The 20,401-nt window shown below is 38.1% G+C and overlaps 1 protein-coding gene across 2 annotated transcripts in view; it reads right to left on the reverse strand.

The window, feature by feature from the left end:
- Positions 1 to 14,927, reverse strand: part of LNPEP (leucyl and cystinyl aminopeptidase) — a 49,675-nt gene extending 34,748 nt beyond the window's left edge. Inside the window, exon 1 of one of the 2 annotated variants that reach the window (XM_050987018.1) lies at positions 14,706 to 14,927. Coding sequence is in view for 1 of the 2 variants with exons in the window: in XM_050987017.1 (XP_050842974.1) it covers positions 14,706 to 14,724 (19 nt within the window). In the remaining variant the exon portion in view is untranslated. The remainder of the gene's footprint in view (positions 1 to 14,705) is intronic. The other variant, XM_050987017.1, reaches the window with a different exon arrangement.
- Between the last annotated feature and the right edge of the window lie 5,474 nt (positions 14,928 to 20,401).

Here is a 20,401-nt window from a genome sequence, read left to right on the forward strand (position 1 = left end):
TTTTGTGGAAAATAAGTATTTCAAGAGTAAAACCCCCAACAGATTATTGACGCAATATGTTTTTTTGTTTTTCAGAGTCCCGCTTCCCTATTTATTTAGGCACCATTCAAATCCATATATATCTATTATGTCCTATATGCTGTATTATATTTGCCACAGGATTTGAACACATAGGTGACATTATCTCATCACTAGGTGACATCTAATTTTTTACCATAAAATTCTCAAAGAATACAAATAACTTGCATTGATTCATCTCTGGCAGTATATGCCAGTAAATGCTCAGTCTACAAATAAGCACTTATGATGAAAAAACCTCCTGCTAGCAAAAGCCTTGTTTGGAATGCAGATACAGAGCTGCTTTCTGTGTTACTGCAATTTCAAAACCTACTGGTCAAATCAGAAATAACCTCAGCTCTGCAATAAGGCTTATGACAGGTCGCTTGCTCAGGCAAGCACTTCAAAATCTGAACAATTATACACGAGACACTTAAATCAACTGGCTAAAAGCAACCATACTGGTATTTAACCTTTCAACTGTAATTCACTGTTGAAGCATCAGCAGCTAGGAAAAGGAAATCCAGGCTTTCTCACCATTGAGTATTAATATAAAACCTAAATTTTAAAACACAATTAAGCAAACAGAATAAACAAACAGATGTACTCATATGCAGAAATGACTGTCATCTTAATGTTCATGGCCAGTTCAGAACTATGGGTTGAAGCCTCTCAATCCACCGGGACACTGAGTATGAGTACATAGAAGCTGCATTACCTTTGACATCCGAAAGCAGACCATCTTTAAAGTTACTTCTGAAGCAGAACTGTCTCCCATCTCTGCTCAGTCAGAAAATTTAACAGTAGGAGTACAGTACTGACTGGACCCAGACTGGAGCTATGCAATACAGTTGTTGTCACAGGCATGCAAAACAAGTGAGGATCAATCAGACAGATTTTACATGCAATTCCATGCCCCCCAAAAGCAAAAAACTATGAATCTGAAGCCATATTTCACAACCCTTGCGTACAAAAAAAAAGAGGTGCACCGAAAAATAAACATTCAGTAGTATCAGTAATGCTACAGACAGTCTTGGAAAGTTTTTGTAGTTTATTTGCTAGAAATATTTCATGCTCAGCATGCAATTATTCCCAACACTGCAGGCTCCCTGCTACTACCTAAACCATTCTTTAGGATTAAATTTTCATTTTGTATGAACTGTTAATTGGTGTAGTCTAGTGTCTTATTTTTCCTTGACGAATTGTGTACATTAGCATAGACAAAATCTGCACACAGTGGTTGCTGTAGATTGACAAGAAAAAAAAAGGAACAAAAATGTTGAAATCAAGCAAGAAAAAAAAGGTAGACATTTTATACACTAAGTAGAAAATGGCAGTAACAGTTGATCAGACCTGTGCTTATAAACAGTCAGGAGAATTGCTGTATGATTTTGTCTGAGAGGTATTTACTTATGAAAGAACTTAATTTTCAATTTTTCATTCATTGATTGCTGATAAGCTCTCCTGGACAGTCTGAGTAAGCAGCATTCTACAAAAAAGAACATCTAACACATTTAAAATTGCTTTCCCTAGTTCATAAACTCTCTAATCTATTTCAGGATTGAGGTAATTCCTCTAAAGATATCTGCTCTTATTTAAGCTGCACTTAGAGTAAGTTGCTCCAGGGCAACCCTTGGCCTAAAGGTTTAGTATGCAGGCCTGTAGGTCAGGCTGCAGTAAGAGCAGATACCTTCAGTGACAGCTGTTAAGTCAGAAGCAGCACTTAGAGGTTTGAGCAAAAGTTAACTGAACACAAAAGGCTTCTAGTGGCTCAATAGGTCTTGAAGTTGTAGAGTAAGTACCACAAACTTATCTTCCCACAGGTCTCAACAATCTGATTTCTGAAATCACTGATGTAGACAATAGAAAAATAAAATCAAAGGCTGTGCTTAACAACAGCTGTCTAATGATACCAGCTCTTAAAGACATAGGCCTCTCTCCTCTTTTATAAAACAGAGATTTAAAAAAGACATAAAGGTGTTAGTTGATAGTTCACCAATGATCTTTTCTGGGAGGAATTACTTTGAATCTCAGCAGTCCAAGTGAAAACAGCATCTCATCTGCACTCTCCTCTATGTAGCAGATATTTCGGTGTCCTCAAATTTCTCCCAAAACATTCATGCAGCATCTTGTGTTTGTGGATCCTTTTTTTCTGGCCCATAGAGCCATTTTTCCAATTTCATTATATGTAAAGTCCAGCTAAGACCAAGAAAAATACTCAGAAAATTATCTGTAACTGACACTTCCACTTTTCAGCTACTCTGCCTTTGTAGCTGTTCAATTTAAAACTTGCATGAAAACACCCAGGCTGTGTTCATAAAGATTTCTGCAGTTCAAATACATCAAATATGGGTAAAGAGTAGGTTATTTAAAAGAAAAAAGAAACAAGCAAATGGAAGTCTAAAATTAATTTCTTGTTGAAAAACAAAAGCCAGAGTTTGGAGGCAACTTTCCCATTTACATTTCTATAACCAGTTCTTAGAGAGTCTGAGTTACTGTATGGGCTTGGGGTCAAAACTCCTAGAGAAGTGTAACTTAAACACATTCAGTTGCTGTTACTCCTGGAAAAAAAAAAGATTATAAGTAAGCACTTTCTCTTCACAGGGATAAAAACAAAGCAGAACTTTGGTTGAAGTTATTACCTCATCAACTCACAGAGCCACTGCTGAATGTTCACAATGAAGGAACTGAGGTCAGTATAGAGATTTAATATCTTCTAAATTTAATTCTTATTTGGTTAAATCTGGTTTAGGATATTTCTTTCTTGTTTACTCTTTCAATGGGTAAACTACTCTAAATCTAAGTGACTTGAAATAACATGGAAAAATTTAGAGTGAAAATGGTGAGTTAAGTTACTTAACTTTAAGCCAGTCCCCACACAATATATTGAATTCCCATTTTTACACCAGATTTCAATTACACGTTCTGGAGAAAACCAAAAACCACATCAAAACACAAACCACAGTTAAGCCGGACAGGAATTTTGCAAGTGACTTAGCTTCTCTCCACTAACTGGAGACTGAAAGGTGGTTAGTGAGGTGGGTGTTGGTCTCTTCTCTCAGGTAGTAAATGACAGCACAAGAGGAAATGGCCTCAAGTTCACCAAGTGTGGTTTAGATTGGATATTAGGAAAAATTTCTTCACCAAAAGGGTTATCAAGCCTTGGAACAGCCTGGCCAGGGAACTGGTGGAGTCATCATCCTTTGACGTATGTAAGGTCACATCAATGTGTCACTAAGGAACATGGTTTAGTGGTGGACTTTCCAGCGTTAGTTTAATGGTTGTAATCCATGATCCTAAAGGTCTTTTCCAAACTAAATGATTCTATGATTCGATAAATAATTGCTTAGCATGGCGACTTCTAATATTAGGTATAAATTCTATAAATCTGATCTAATTAAGTAAATTGTACAATCTGTATACCATCTCTATTTGCTGATGCCATACTGTATTCCTAGCTGTTAAAACTCACAGAACATCCCTCTGAACATTATTGGGCTGATTTCCCCACCCAACTCACCACTTCCTCTAACAGAAGGAACATCACCCCCTCAGCACATCCCACCATCCTTTCCCAGACACCAGTGCTCAGGATAATCCAGACACCACTTTGTTTTCCATCCTCCTCTGTGCTCTTTTTCTCCTTTTATAATAACAGTTTTGGACAACCAGCTGCAGCAACCAAGCAGAAGATTAAATAATTAAAAATTTGAGCAAGCTCTTCCAACTTGTCCTCTGAGCACTACATTCACTGATTCACTGTAGGACTGTACACCTATTTCCAGGAGCAGTTAACACTCCTGTAGTTAATTACAGCATTAATTAGTGCAGTTCTTTATTCTGAAACCTTGTGACAGTCACAAACTCTTAACTACCTCCATCCTTACCTTGGTTTCCATGCAAAGATACAAGACTCACTTAGCTCTTCTAATTGCCAGCTCTCCCTGCTCTGTCACTGCGTATTTCTTGTCTGCTTGAAAAGAAACGCCTCAAAATTTTGGAGGAAGCAATTAAAAAAAAACCAAAACTTTGAAGTGGAAAAAATACCTAACTAACAAATATCAATTTTTTAAAAATTGCTTTTCTGTCCTTCTAAAATATCACCCCACAGAAGTTATATCAGTTTTGTTGAATTTTTCTCACAGACAATTGTGTTACAACATAGTAAATAATCCCTGTTGCCACCTGCTTGCTCTTTGGGACAAAGAAATTCACTCGCAGAAAGTGTAAAAAGGTACTGGCACAGGCTGTTGATGTTTACATGCCAATGTCTGAGTATTATCAGGAAACCTATCCAAAATACTAACTAAAACCTCAAGCTTTCATGGGTCATGCAAACAGTGGTATTTCTAGTCCTATCCTCCCTGCCACAGAGGAAAGGAAGTGTGAGGAGGAACATCAAGCAAAAAGCTACATTTATTCAAAGTCTTCATGAAAGCAAATTACTCATGGCATTTCTGGACCCAGAACTCAACATAAAAACACTGAAGAGTGCCTGCATGGATCTTGTAGAAGACAAGCACAACTCCTTAAATTCAAGACATGCTCAAATTTGAGTTCATACGTTTACAGGCAAAAAAAAAAAAAAACCCTGAAGATTTATTTATGCAATCTAATTTTTGAAAGATACTGTACTTTGTTAGTGGAACAGTGTGTAAGTAAAACATAAGTAAAGAGTAAAACAAGTAAAAATCTTCATATTTTCAAAACTTTCTGCAGAATTGTGTCCTGTAGAAGCAGTGATTAACATCACTGTATTAACACTTAAATATTGCATTACACTATTTCTTCTTGTGGGTAAGTATCAACAGATACATCACATCAGACATTAAAAATTACTGAATTGAAGAAAGCAGTGATTTTTTTACAAGGCTGCCCTTTAATTTTATAATCTTTTCAGCATGCTTCAAGAACTTGTTTATGATTATTACTCCCTGTCATATCAATTTAGCTCTTCCTTCTACAATGTGAATTACTTCCTGCACTGTTAGACCCTGGGCTGTCTCCAACTCATCCATTAAAAATTCTGTGTTTGGAGGGAATGAAGAAAAGCTTATCTTATCTCTTCCAACAAGCTTGTTCAGCAAACAAAGCCCATGCCCACAAACACATTAGTTATGCTAAGATTCTTACTAAACATTTCCTTCTTCTCTACCATGTTACCCTCATTCCACACATTATAAGTTCCTTCTGAGCAAAAAAATAATTCAATTCTACACAAAAAAATTATTTGCTCTAGCTAAGGCAGGACAGTACACAATGTCAGTCATGTAATTTCAAGCCTGCATCTGAGTGCAGTAAGAAAACAGTTATAACCTTTTTCTCAGCTAACAAAGAGAAAGCAATCCACTGGAATGTCACAGAACTCACAAGTCCTACTGGAAAGCCCTTTGCCTTCATTTCACCATGGTTTCACCTACAACTTTGGAGCTGGGGCTTCTTTTTGCTTGTGTGTACGCAGCTTTTGTGTTCCCTATCAAAATATCTTCATCTCCTGACTCTTCCCTTTTTTTACCCTTGTGATTCTTTCCCCCACCCTGCTGCACGGAATTAAGCATGATGCTACACAGGGATTAGCTGCCTATCAGGGTTTACCTACAACAAGAACATTTAAGCAGAAGTTTACTGTTATAGCCAACCAAAAGGGTTAATACACAGCCGCTTACAGTAAAGCACAAGTCTTTGCATTTAGGAACAATTTTCATGCCTGCAATTATTTTAAATGTGTTAAACCTTACTTTATGAACCTTTACAGGAGACCAATACTTCTGGGGAAAAAGAAAGGTTAGGCTGCTACAAGACAGATGTCATGATTCTTCTCTCTCAAATTACTGAATTCAGACCAAATTAAAAAAAAAAATCCAATGAAAGAAAGAAAAAAAAAACAAATGAAGAAGTATTAGGCAATATGAAGCACTGCCATGGGATTTGCCTGCTTTTAAGAGACAGAACAAAAGCAACAGGTAAGCCAAGAGCAAGTTCTTAATTCCCACTAGGCAGCAAGACTACATATGCATTGCATATTTTTAATATGCAATGCCTATGTAGACCAGACGAAAACTGGACACATATACACTTATATATACTTTTATATGCTGAGGGCAACTAAAAAAAAAAAAAAAAAGTAATTTTAAAAAAGGCATACAGACTCCAGTAAAACAAAAGAGGGTCTGTTGCTTTTTGTAGTGTCAACACCTACATGCAAGCAGATATGATGACTCTATATGATTTTAATAAATACTCTTATACTCTTTAATAAGTACTCTTTTAATAAATAGTCTTAAAAGGCAGACAGTACCTAACATCTACTCACAATGCACATATGAAGCACATATGCCACTCTGCAAAGGTTTGATTTCAAGATAAAAATAACTGGTAGAGGTTTAGAAGAATCTGTATAGTTAAGCATATATCATGACTTCTACTGGACAGACAAAAGGTCTTCAAAACAGATGCTGGTTTTGGGGGGGAAAAAAAAAAAAACAACAAAAAACCCTTCTTTCTCAAAAAAACCTCCTTACCTGAAAATGAACAGATTTTCCTGTACTGCAAAGAAGGGCAAATTTTGCTTTCCACTCCAAACTACACAAGGGAACTCAAGTTCAAAGCCTTAAAAGTTCACTCTCCCCTTCAAGCTATACTCCAAGATCAACTTCTGCTGTTTACTTGTTTATGTGGGTTTTAAAAACGAATGTGAGAGAAATACTGCAGTGACAAGCTTCTGCACAGACTGGAAGAAAACCCTGCCAATTCACTGTATAATGGAAATTAGAACTATATGTGATTATGTATTTTAAGACCCTCTCTTATCTGAAGTTGCCATAAGAAACATGAGCAAGGAGTGTAATTTCAAGGAAGTCAGTGTTTATTAGTGTTGGGTGCTTCTAAAAGGTTCTCTGAAAGTCTCTTCCTGACTTTTAAGCAAAGTACCATTGCATTTTGTTTGTCAGGACCTCAGATTGAAGAACTACATGGATCAATTACATTTCACCATTTACCAGTAAGATTTAAACGTAAATAGCCAGGCTCCTATGGAGCCTTCTATGTTATCAACAAAAAGAAAATATCATAGAACAGGAAAAAGGGAGTAGATCATTTACTGAATACTCCACCTATACAACTGGTAAAAATTCATAACTTATTTTGTCATAATTATTTATCAGACATGAAATCAATGGATAGGTGTTGTCCATTAGCTATAAGGAGCTATGAGGAAATAAGAGGAGAACTTAAGGCTAACCAAATCAAGGTTAGTGTGGATTTTGATATCCAACAAATATATATCATGTCTGTTCACATCAACATATATTTTCAAGTTTAAATCTGGCACCAGTTAAGTTTCCTAAGAGAAAATGCAGGGGAAGTGGAGGGAAGGCAGGAGGAAGTAGTTGTAAATTAAATTTTCCTCTTTGGATACTACTGAAAAGGAAAACTTTCCACAAGGTTGAAGCTGTTCAATCCTCAGCCACCAGTTGAACAAAAATGGGATAGAAAAGAAGCTTCTGGCTTTAATTATAGAATATGGCTGTTTTAGTTTCCTGCTTCCAATCTTACCAAAGGCATGTTTTGGAATTAAAATCATATAATACATTTAACCACAGGGGTCTAATGAAGAGGTCCTGAATCTTAAGAGACACACAGGAAGTCGTGTCTCAGATTTCTTGAGCTTCTCAACTCCCATATTCAGAACTGCTGATTATCCTCTTCACAACACCTGTCCATTAATTTAATGTCTGATAAATACCTCGTTCATCATCGCTGAGAATGCAAAACATCTGTCTGCTGGTACCAGCTGTTCTGAGAAAAAAATTTTTTTAGGGTTTTCTGAAACATAACTAACAGTTAGGTATAGAACTTGACAGACTATATACAAATTGATGCTTGCCTAATCTTTTTGTTCTCTTGTTAGCTTTTAGCAATAAATTAATAGACTCATATCCTTTTGTCTTGAACGCTGTCTACAGAGGCAACTCAACATGCATTCTGAATTACTACTGTTACTTAATATCCACTTGACAACTCCAACAATACCAAACCATCTGCAGGTCACAAGCACACACTGCATGTTCAGTGCTCCGTAACTGGGAGTCCAGTTCACAGAAAGCAACAATGGCTAGAGGCTACAGCCTATGATCCTGAACACAGTAAGTTTTGTATCATCTTAACGGAATCAAAAATACATCTATCTACATTTTTCTCAGTCTCATAATACAATAAATGGTATTTATAAAGAAGTGGCAGTGTGTCTGCCTGATAGCCTAAGACATACTGAAATCTAGATTGCTACAAAACCTTATCCTCATATCATATTTCAGCTCTGAATTATCATCATAACAACCATCACTGGGGAGGGGGTGGGCACTCAGATACCAGACATTTTTCAGGAGGTCCCTTGCAAAATCTAAATGACTAAACTAAATCTAAATGACAAAAGTAAATCATTCAATGACTCACACTTATGATTACCCCTTTGTTCCAAAAGAGAGACTAAAGCCTCATTAATATCCCCACCAATGATAAAATCACAGGTTTTGAGAGCAACTGACAGTTTATACATGTATTCACAGCCCCACTTTCTAAAAACCTACTCTTTGTTGCTCTCTTGTAATGGTTTACAGGTCAGTCGTATGAGGCCTCTAAAGCATATCAAAGCATTTTGGCCTCTAACACAAGTCTTGCTGAAGTCCAGAACTTTTGTTTTTCATGCATGAAAATTAGTAAAAGTGGTTTTACTAATGTGCTACCAGCTCACTGTTAGTGAAGAAACTGTACACAAAAGAAAGGCTTAAATAAAAATCACTATTAGGCCCTAGAACAGTAGCTGAATTACGCACATTCTTAGTTTTGAACACAATCAATTCTCCATAAAAGTCAGTGGCACTGTGGTAAAAGCATTGTTACACAAGAACTCCAGTTAAGAGAACACATTTCTTCAATGTCACAGTGATTACAACCAAAGGAAAGCTCTCTGCACACTGTTATGCTTAGTAAAGCACACTGAAACACTCCTCCAAACATCTTGGTGGGAGTTTTGATCGGAATAAAAAACAAATCCCAAAATCAAAACTCACCTTATTTCCACACAAACAAAACAGCTAACTGAAAGCATCTCATGTTTCAGTGGAATCAGGATTCCAGTTCTTCACTCTCCACCTGATGTAGTAAAGAAGACCTCTGCTACTACAGACAACCGCATGCCTTGAATATACAGAAGAAGAGCTGGGCTCTGAGATCCTCCGTGAACATTTATTTTGAGACAACACTCATGAAGCAATAAAGGATCAGCTGTGCCCTAGGGACACGAACTGCGCAGAACCCAACACAACATATTACCCTGAAATTCCTGTGTCTTTGATCAACTGGATGAGTTTTCCAGACACGTTCCCTCCCCTCCGTACTCCAAATTTCTTTCAGGAGTATCCATCTTTCTGTGTGCAAGAACGCACACCATCTTTTTGTGATTATTACAATTTAAGGTTAATATATTTCCACTATTTAAGGCAGTATCATAAGTCATCAAAACACAACTTCAAGAGGTACATAGATACTCTTTAAATACTTTGAGGCAATTAAACCTAGATCACACAAGACCCTGGTTTATTTTAAAAGTTAATATGATCTTATTTTAAGGTACTGTTGGACAGAAATCTATATGCAGCAGCCAAGCATATATTTCTCTGATAGATAAAGGAATAATACTATTCCCAATCATAAAGAAATCAATGTTTTTGCTCTTCTACACAATCTTTGCTTTTGTACTTAATGAAAAATAATATTGTGCAGGAGAACTGGAAATTCACGGAACTTTCTGAAATCACTGAGTAGAGGATGAAAAACTTGAATTCTCTGAATTCATCATTCCTTTAATCAGAGGATGCATTAAATATAGGTAAGTTCAGCTTCTTTGTATGTAATTGTTACACCAATGCCAGTCTAATATGAAAAAAAGTATGCTGACTAGTGAAACAAACAGAGGTGGTTTTATCCTTGCTTTTATTTGTTTGTATTATTTTTATGTTACAGGGCTTTATGCAGCACACATTCACATAGACCCAACAATGTGAAACTTGGTGGCTCAACTTTACCTTATCTTCCCAAAAATGATGACAAGACAGTCCTGGAATACTTTTATAGGTAGATATTGAGGTCAGCATAAGCTTTCATTGTTTTTTACTTATGAAGTAAACACACAGATACTCCATGGTTTCATTCTGCAAGTGGAAGACCAACTGCTTAGTGGAAAAATACTAAAAAACGATCAATAGGGAGCACCTATACTCTCATCTTCAGACATTCTTTAAGTTAATGAATTCTCCTTCTGAATGCCTGAACTCCTTGGCAGGGAGTTCACAGTGAAGCAGTAAAAGCAAACACATACCCAACACTTAGAAAAAACAGGTTCCTGTTCAGCTGAGCTGACACAGGAACACAAGCACAGATACTACAACCTAGCCTTGGGGAAAACTACGACCCAGCACAATGCACTTGGACAACGAAAAACTCACACTCAGGAACAGATTAAATCAGTATTTTTTTCCCATAATAACTGATAGGATAAGCAAAACACAGGGCAGAAAAAAACACATTAAGAGGAGACCTCTTTCCTGTTTTCTATCTACCATTGTACAAAAAGAAAATATTACTCAATCTGTTGCTTAGGACTGAGTAACAGTTTAGGACAAACAGGCACCCTTCTCCTCTATGACACAACATTGTAAAGCATCGGCAGTCAAAGCCATGCCTGCTGCCCCCAACAGAATTAAAGCTATGCACACAGGAATATGCTTCTGGAACTTCCAATACACTTCTGTACTGAACAAAATTAACAAGAAGAACAAAAATATTTTAGAATTAACAGGAACTACCTTAAATAATTAGACTTTGCAAATAACATTTTCATTTTGTAAAAAACATCACCTAACTTGATTTATTTGTACTTTCCAACCCCCCCCCTTTTTTTCCATTAGAGTGTTTTTATTTATTCATCAATTTAGTCATATAATTAATATCAAAGATTGCTTCTGCTGTGAATGAAAAGGATAAAAGTAATTCAGGAATGTCAGTGAAAGTGAATGTTATTTGCACTTAAGATCCTCACAACTTATCCCATCTGCAGTTGCAAGTTCATGCATGCCAACTGTCTTAAATGAGAAACTCTGTAATAGCTCAATTCCACCTCTCTTTTCTGTGTCAAGTAGAGAAGTGACGTATTTAATGTATTAAACAGGAAATGATGAAATGACCTTTCAGAAACACATACAATCTAAAAAATAAGCACAATAATTTGTACTGATGTCCAAGATAGAGATGTCCAAAATTACACTACATATTCCCTTTAATTTGTATTTAATTTCTTTCACTTGTTTTTTTGTTCCTTTAAATTTTAGTGAAACTGTTTAGGTAACAAATGACTAGTCAAAATAAATAAATTATGCTCATGGATTCACAGCAGAATTCAAAGGAATGGGAGACCATACATCTTTGGGGGAAAAATTCTGTGCAACAAATAAGGAAAAATTCCATAAACTTTTAATTAAACTTTGATTATTCATTCTTAGGGGAAAATCTCAAACTAAGATCAGTCATACAAAACAGAGGAATCAATCTCAAAAAAAAAAAAAATCCTACCAGTAACCATTTCTAGAACATTTACTACTTTACAGCATTCATAACTTTCAAGGAGAAGTGCAGATTGGACATCAGGAAAACGTTCTTCACTGAGAGGGTGGTTGGTCACTAGAACAGGGATAGGGTTAAGGAATCGAGCCTGCCAGAGATCATGAAATGTTTAGATGCCACTCTTAGTTATTTGGTTTAGTTTTATGTAGTCCTGAGAGGACCAGGGAGTTGGACTTAATGATCCTTATAGTTCCCTTCCAACTTGAGATATTCTATGATTAACTCAGCGATTCCAAGCGCTAAAAATAAATATGCAATTAACTGTTCTTCCAGAGCTACAGACCTCATACATCACCTCCACCTAAATTCCTAAGCAGGGAGGAAGACACAACCTAGATCTCTTCAGAGAAGTCCAAAGCTAAGTTTACAGTGCAGGGATGAGGGAAGAAGAAAAGAAGAAGGAAAAAAAAAAAAAAAAAAAAAAAAAAAAAAAAAAAAAATCACTTAAATTTATTTAGTTTATCTGAGCATTTCCACTGGAGAAGCTATTCAAACAGCAAGGAGTTCAGCACACGCACACCCACTAGGATTTCAAGGAAAGGAAAGGGTGTCTTTGACTTTTGAAATGCATCGTGGCTGTGTCTTTTATTAAGGAAAAAAATATCCAACCAAATACTGCACTAGAAAAGCTGGAATTTATATCCACTTTAGTACATTTGCTGCCTTAAAGTCTATTTTAAGATGCATACTCATTCAGAAACACTCTATTTCCACAAAGAAAAACAAGAATTTGTCTCATTGCTAGTTTGCTCAATGGGTATCAGAGTTCTGAATCCAGCTAAAATGCTTTTGCAAAATCTAAAGATGCAGTCTGTTTCCTCTTCCCCATGCTTTACAAGGGTAAAAACCCCAAAGAACTGAGACATCTACAAGTACAATATTGTAAGCTTCCTGTAATAGGCATGCTTTCTTCTCAATTTAAACAGCACTTTGCACAGGAAGTCAACACAGACTCACAAACAGAACTCATAAGTATTTTATAAGACAAAACAAAAATCCAGTTTATTTCTGAAAACTGATGCCTGCAAAAGGTTCCAGACCACCAGGCATGAAAACAAAAATTATATTCAAAAAGCCAATAATGTAAGCACCCTCTTCACTTCAGATTTTTGCAGCTGCTATTGAGCACCAAACATGCCCCAGGATCATAAGAAATAAGGACCAACATTTTTGCTCCAATATTTGCTTATTCTCTGTGGTGTCCATTCCAGCAGAGCCAGTTTTCAGGAAGACACTTACTGGCCAACTTCAGCTCCAAATTTTCTTCCATTCTTATCACCATCTGCAGGGTTTTCATTTCAGGGAACAAAATTAGGAAGCTCAGAGCATGAATATTGCTTCTCAGTACCTTAAAGCTACATGCTAAAGCCCACAGTTCCATTTCTTCCAGTTGCATGGAGCAGAATTTTTTAAAACGTTTTATTGCACAATGTAGCCAGAGCATTATGTCAAACAGACATTTAAAACAACATTCCATCTCTTTGAAAAGGAATGGCCGTAGCAAGATGACTTCAAAATAAAATTCTCCCCCAAACTGCATTACTCTTAAAGACAAGCTCCTTTTATGATGCATACAAGAATGCAGAATACAACCCTGTGACTGAAATAGCCTGTAGCTGAAAGACCTTACACTAAGGCCAGGATTAACTAGAGAACCAAAACATCAACTGCTTGTAAAAACTGTAATTTTAGCATGACAATACAAAGAGGAAAAAAAAAGGGGGGGGGAGGGAAAGGTCTCTCTTGCTAGTTATGCCACCAAAATATGTCCAGAGCTCATGACCTTCAGTTTCTTTCAGATCCCAAACAGCAGCATGCAATGATAGGAGATATTTCGTGTGTTTGAAGAAAGGGAAATGCAAGGCCATCAAGATATATTTCTAGATTCACAACATGGCTCATAGAACCACAAAACGGATTAGAAGGAACCTTAAAGATCATTTAGTGCCAACCCCCTTGCCATGAGACAGAAAATTTATTTTTTAGCACATGGGTTTTTTTTAAAACACGATGCGGCAAACTCCACCTTAGACTTTAGCGATGGCTATCCAACATGTTTGTCATTTAACAGACCAAATCCCACCTGTAACAAAAGTGCTGCGTTTTCAGCAGGAAGGCTGTTGTTTTACCCACTGTCTAATTCCATATTTGGCCATGGTTGTGAATCTAACCAAACATACTTCAGTTTCAGTTTGATCTGAGAGCTCCATTTCCTCCTCTGCCCTGGACGGGTAGAACGCGTTACTATTAGTAGAGGCAGAAGCAACACGGACTTTACATGGCTTCAATTCAGGCACAAGCACAGGATGCACACACACACTGCTGTATCACGATGCCAGCAAACGCTGCTTTATGCTTATCTCTGAGCATATGCAACCACGTCGGAATTTCAAGCGCTTCTGTCAATGCATGGGCACCTCTGAAAGCTTCCTGGGTTTCAAGAACACCCCGAAATATATATTATATATATTTCTCGTACACCGCTTATACTTCTGTATTTTATTTCTCCTTCCGCTCGGGGAGGAGGGGGTGGGGGGGTAGGGGTGAGAATTCTGGTGAAAATGCCCCGATCAGGAAAACGCCATGAACAGCGAGTCTGGTTCCCACTTCCCATCAGAATCAGGACGGCTTAGGAACTCCAAATACCTATAAGGATCCTTCGGTGGTGCCACACATGGCGAGTGTACACCTGGTGTGCAAGTGGCCCCGGCTTCCCAGTCCCAGTGAGACCCCGGCCGGACAGTGAGAAGCGCAACAGCGCCGAAAAAGAGAGGGAGCGCCTCTCACCTCTGTCGTTCAAGACACCTATTCCTAATTAACCTGAGACAATTTTCAAGCCACGAACAACGAGGGCAACAACACTACGAAGGCTCTCGTTTTCCTCGGGGCAAGCAGCTCCCGCTGGACGCGGCTCCGCCGGGAGGCCCCGCGGCCCCGTCCCGGGCTCCGACGGCCGCCCGGGTACTCACCGCTAGGAAAGGGCTCCATCTTCCTCCCGGAGTCAGCTCTCAGCGGAGGCGCTGCCACGGCTCTTTACCCCTCCTCCTCCCGCCGCCGCATGCTCCCAAGATGGGCTCAGTCCGTGCCCCCTGCCAGCACCGCCCCACCGGGGCCGCAGCGATATCAGCCCGCGGCTCCCTCCCTGCTCGGCAGCTTTTTCAGGCGAGGCAGCTCCGGCCAACCACCACCCGCCGCTGCCTCCGCGCTCGCTTCCTCCTCGCCCCTGGCTGGGCCCCGCGGCACTGCCTCCTCCCCGCATGGGCCCGCCTCACGCCGGGGATGCCGGGGCGGGCTCCGGACCCCGAGGGAGCGAGTGTGGGATCGCGGTGCCCTCTGGGCAGCTTCTCCGCAGAGTGTGGTGACCCGGCCTCGGCAGCGCCGGGCCCGGCGCGCAGCGGCCGTGCAGGCCGTGGCGATGCTGCGGGGCCGGCTTTGTCTGCACGTCCTTGCCGTGCGCCTTCCGTCGCAATTTAACCTTACTCTTTATTTAAACAAATAATTCTGTTACCATCCGGTAGTGTTCCGCGGTGCAAGACGCAGGAATCAAAAGGCGCAAGCGATTGTGCGAAATGTGATCAAATGATGCTACCCAGAAGGACTGGGTAGTGTTCCAGGAACAAACACAAAAGATCAAAACAATTCATTATACAAACTGGACCTGGTATTTGTGAAAGAGAACCAGGCATCCACGGCAGATGTCACCATGAAATATGGAAGTATTGAAACATCATTAGAAGTGGCTGCTGTGGGAAAAGTGGAGAAGTATGAACATCTTCGAGAACAAATTGAATAACTAAAAAATGCTACAAATACTGTATTTAGGGTTTTCCGCTTGGCTCATGTGGGAAGTGGCATCGTGGAAACGGTGAACTTCTGAAGGCCCAGCTTAATGAGAGAGGACTGCCCAAGCTTTGGTTTTCAGGGCAGTTTTTACTTCTGTGGACATTGTGTGCATGTTTGCCGGTAAAGCATGTAGCATTTTATCGTCTTAATCTATGTAATATTAATATCTACATAACAACTTGTACTACAGTGTTTATAGTAGTATGTATTAATACCTGTAATGAAGTATTGATAGGTGACAGTAACACCTGCTGCCAGCCCTGTACCCCCAGAGGAGTTGGAACACGAGAGACAAGAGCTCATGATTATGTGTGAACATTAACAAGGAGCCATGAGATTGAAGGCAATCACCATGAACCTAAAGCTGCTGCAATCCTCTTGGCATTCGGGAGGGATTGTATGCAGACATGACAAAGGAATCATGGTGTGATATGTCACATACCATCAATTTGGGACAAAATTTTCCTGATGTTGATCAAAGTGGCCCAGCCATCTATACTTAACCTGGAAAAGGAACTTACATTAATTATATGCGCTAAATACCTAGTCTCCTTTTTGACTTGCTTGCCCCCTGCTCCCTTACAGCTACGCTCCTGTTATCATCTGACTGGTTAAGTTTTATGCTTAAGACAGGAGATTTTTAGACACTGAGTTTTGGAAAGGAGAAAATGGAAATTGATTACTCCCAAAGAATACAAATGTAATGTCCCATATTTATTTTAGAAATTAAAAAAAAAAAAATTGAGGTTAGTTGTCCAGGGATCCACAAGAGCCCAGGCGCTGTGCAACCCTGTACCTCTTCTCTGTGTTTCGTTAAACTATAAGTGCCCTTTTTCACACATGATCATGTTTCACAGACTTAGTTGGAGACAGCCTTGTAGCACAATCTAGGTCAAAGTCATGTTTCACACAAATCCTTGGAGTCTAACACTGGCCTTAATGTCGGCACAGAGCTAAGTGATTTTTAATAACCATTTACATATTCTCAGACACCCTTAACGTATCACAACAGCCCATTGTCAAAAAAAAAATTCTTTAAATTTTTAAATCACCAAATCATTTCTTTTAATAGGATGATGGGTCTCTAGAGCTTTTTTTTCAAAGCACTAACCCTGTCTGGCCTATACTTAAATATATTAGAGAAGCACTACCTAAGTAGCTAACTTTGCTGTGATTCCACACAGTGTCATGCAGAGGCTGCAGAGAGTCTGGAATGGTGTTTTTTGAATGCTTTCACCATTCTTCCTTTCTGCCAATCAAAAATCCTTAATTAGTATAATAGATCTTTGGGAAGCTAAAAAGCTAAAATAAGATCATGCTCCATTACATGTGCAGAGATTTCCATATCCAGATTTTCCTATTAACATCAAGTTTTAAGATAATACAATGGGAATTAGTCAAACAGAATAAGTGAGGTGTACTGTTTGTACTACAGTAGAGGAATAAAGGTTTTGTTGTACTTTTGTATGACATCATTTAGAAAAAAAATTAAGGGATTTGAAGGTCCATCTTTACTTGTGTTAATAAAAAGCTAGAATTTCTACTAAAATATTTTCTTAAAATACTGCCTAAAAGTTACAGGTCCTTTCCACTATAAAATATATACAGTTTTTACTTGTAGCTTGTGAGTGATTTGTTGAAGTGAAGAACTTTAAATTGTTTCTTTTTTCAGATTTTAAGTCAACTATTACCACAATTTCTCTCTCTTTTTTTTTTTTTTTTTAATGTGCAGAATAAAACATTTCTGTGATTGCTCAAAGCCCTGAATATATCCTTAGAGCATCTGCAATAGCCTGTATTGTGCCTTGGTATGGTAGTTTCCATTCAACAATATCTTAATTGAGACCTTTCCATGGGTTAAGATATGTTTGCCAGCACCTTTTTTAACTTTGAAGACAAGCCATCTCTAAAGAATGCTTTAGATCTTCCAGCTTTTAGACACCTGGAAATACGACTCCGGCTGTCTTTTTGCAGTTTATTTTTCTTGTGAAAGGCACAGAGATTTCATTAACGGTACAAGTGTCAGTAGATGCGAAGGTTGTTTTTGACCCAGTGGAAAGTCTTCAATTGTTTTCAGCCACATCTGCACATAAGTAGCAACTACACACAGTAAAGCTTTGTAGCTGAGAAGTTGCCAGGCCTCGGGGGGCTGGAAGGAGAGGAAGGTTCATCAGTCTTGCTAGAACATGTAAGAAGTAGCACAGACTCAGGCATGGAACTGGTGAATCATTTGTCTGATAACCTTAAAATAGGATGAAAAAATTGTCCCAACAAATACTTGTGCCTAAAGCTTGAGCTGAGAGATAAAGAACAGGCAAGTTCTTTTTATTTATTGATTGAAATGGTTAATACTACTGATTAATAAGTTAGCTTCTTCCTGAATGTGGGGTTTTGTATTTAAAGCCAAAATGGTTTCTTTGGTGTGCACACCATTCTGAACAAACCTAACACCCTCATCCCCTGTCAGCAGGAACTACAGCCACTTGTAACCACTTTTTGCACAGAGTACTCTCCCAAACAATCCATAGCCCTGTGTTTGCAAAATAAGTATCCTTATCTACGTGTCTATCTGTTTCTAAAGGTGTAACCAGTTAAGTAATTAAAATAAATAATTTTGTGGATGGTGGAGCTAAATATTTCACATATCTTAACTCACTGCAGATTCTTGCTAGGAGAAGCAGCTGCTTCCACAGAAGTGTCATTGCTATCTGCTTTGTGTTGTCTTACAACCTACCTTTCAGCAATACTTCCTGGATATACATTCTTTTTTTTAATAGAATGTGTTAAGTTCACACAGTTACCTTGCCTCTCGCCATGTCTCTTTCAGAAACATTAAGACCACTGTGTATTTTCTTAGAATCCAGAAAGCTTTTTATTCTCTGTGGCCTAGAATAAGGATTTGACATAGTGCCCAGCCCAAGGTGCAGTCTCATTCTCAATAGTCATGTAGAAATAAATACCTGTGGCCTTTGGGTAGATAACAGTGCTACATTACAGATAAAAACTTGCAAGCTATTGTAAGGAAGAGTCATAACAGGGTTAGAACACTGGAACATTTTATTATAGTATAGTCACTTCACCATAAATGCTTTTCTTGCTTTGCTGATTTTGTTTAAGTCATAAAAATAAATAAGCTACTGTAAGAATTTTAAGGTCCTAAAATTAAGCCGGTGTATTTTCTCTTTCTCTTGGAATATTGCTAGCATGTTTATATCTTGGTTCTAAAGACCTGCATCTAGTGTTTCATTTCTTTAAAAAAGCATGTACTAGCTAGAAACTATCATGTAATATAAACATATCCACCAGGTAGCACAGAAGTAATTTACCAGTTTTTGTGGCTGGGATGCTATGGGGCATGATTCAGAAGTTGCTTTTTCCACAGGAGAAATTAGGATACAGTTATGTGTGATGATTTAGGGTGATCTAACAGCTTGCCGCTTTCCAAAATGGCAGTGTCCTTTTCCCCTGCTCAGTTCTTGCCTCATGTTTCACTGCTTACCTTACACAACCTCTAATGCTTGTTATATTCTTGTACAGGCTGATTTCAACTTTTCAGCTGCCTAATCTGGCAGAAAGCTAGTTCACCAAAATAGTGGATCACTTAATTTTGGGTCACAGAGTTTTATCAAAATATCTGGATAACAATAGCAACAGGAGGGCTCATAAACATGCAGCTAAGCAACCTCAGCTCAGAATTCTCCTTTGCTTCCATTAATAAACTGTCTATGTCCATCTGCCCCTTAGGGTTCTGTTCTTTAGCTGATCCATAGGTCATCCCTAGATTAGTCTCACTTTTCAGCGATTCCATTCTCAGCTCAGGAAGCAGTCACTTCCTCTTATCCACCATAAATTGAAGCTATATAGCATTGAAAAGAACCATTCTTAAATACTGAGAAAAATGGTAGTAAATTTATTCACTAAGACAGAAGTTTTATAAGGTAGGAAGTCTGCCCAGAATAAATCCACACTGAACATTTTAAAAGAACTTACTATTGTCCAGACTTATTTCTTCTTGAAATCAACACTAAATGATATAAACAATAGTAAAGCAACAATGGTTATTGATTTTTGAGAGCTTCAATTACGGTTCTTAATGAATAAGATACAAGATATAAACAGGATTATTAGAAAAATAAGATACAAGCATAAGTAACCTATTTTTTATAGCCAGAATAACACTGGAATTTTAAAATCTGTGTTCATGGCTCATATCCAAAGTCCCCCATTAAGCAACTGAATAGTATTACTTTCTCCTTTTCAAACTGGAGAGCTGCTGAAGAGCTATGATCTGAAATTATCAGCTACTTATCAGATGCAGTGAAAAACTAGCACGATTTATTTCATGTATTTTTATTAATGTATTTGTCTGATATCTTTGTCTGGTACTATAAAGTTAGTGAATCAGGCAAGTATTGAATATGAGAAATATGAGACTGATGAACCATCCAAAGTAACTTTACTCCTGATACACTGAGTTCAGTGAACATGCCTACCATAAGGTACTAAGCTGGTTGATGTGTTCTCAATCTTCCATAAAGCAGAAGTAAGCATGAGGTGTAGTGGGATGGTCAATGTAAAACATCCGTACTATTACACATACATCTCTGAAATGTTCAGTGTTGATACCCCTAGTTTGATTCTATTTGCACTCAGGGCAATGAGAGCAAAACCCCTTGCACCCATTAAAAAGATTATAAAAGGAAATTGTACAAAAACAGTGTGACTAATACTTCTGTAGCAAAATACTGTAGTGATGCTCTCTCATAATCCTAAATTATTTAGTAAACTGTAGAGCTTTTAATTGCAACAAAAATGTAGCCTT

The sequence above is a fragment of the Serinus canaria genome, chromosome Z (assembly GCF_022539315.1).
Source record: "Serinus canaria isolate serCan28SL12 chromosome Z, serCan2020, whole genome shotgun sequence".
NCBI classification, from domain to species: Eukaryota; Metazoa; Chordata; class Aves; order Passeriformes; family Fringillidae; genus Serinus; species Serinus canaria.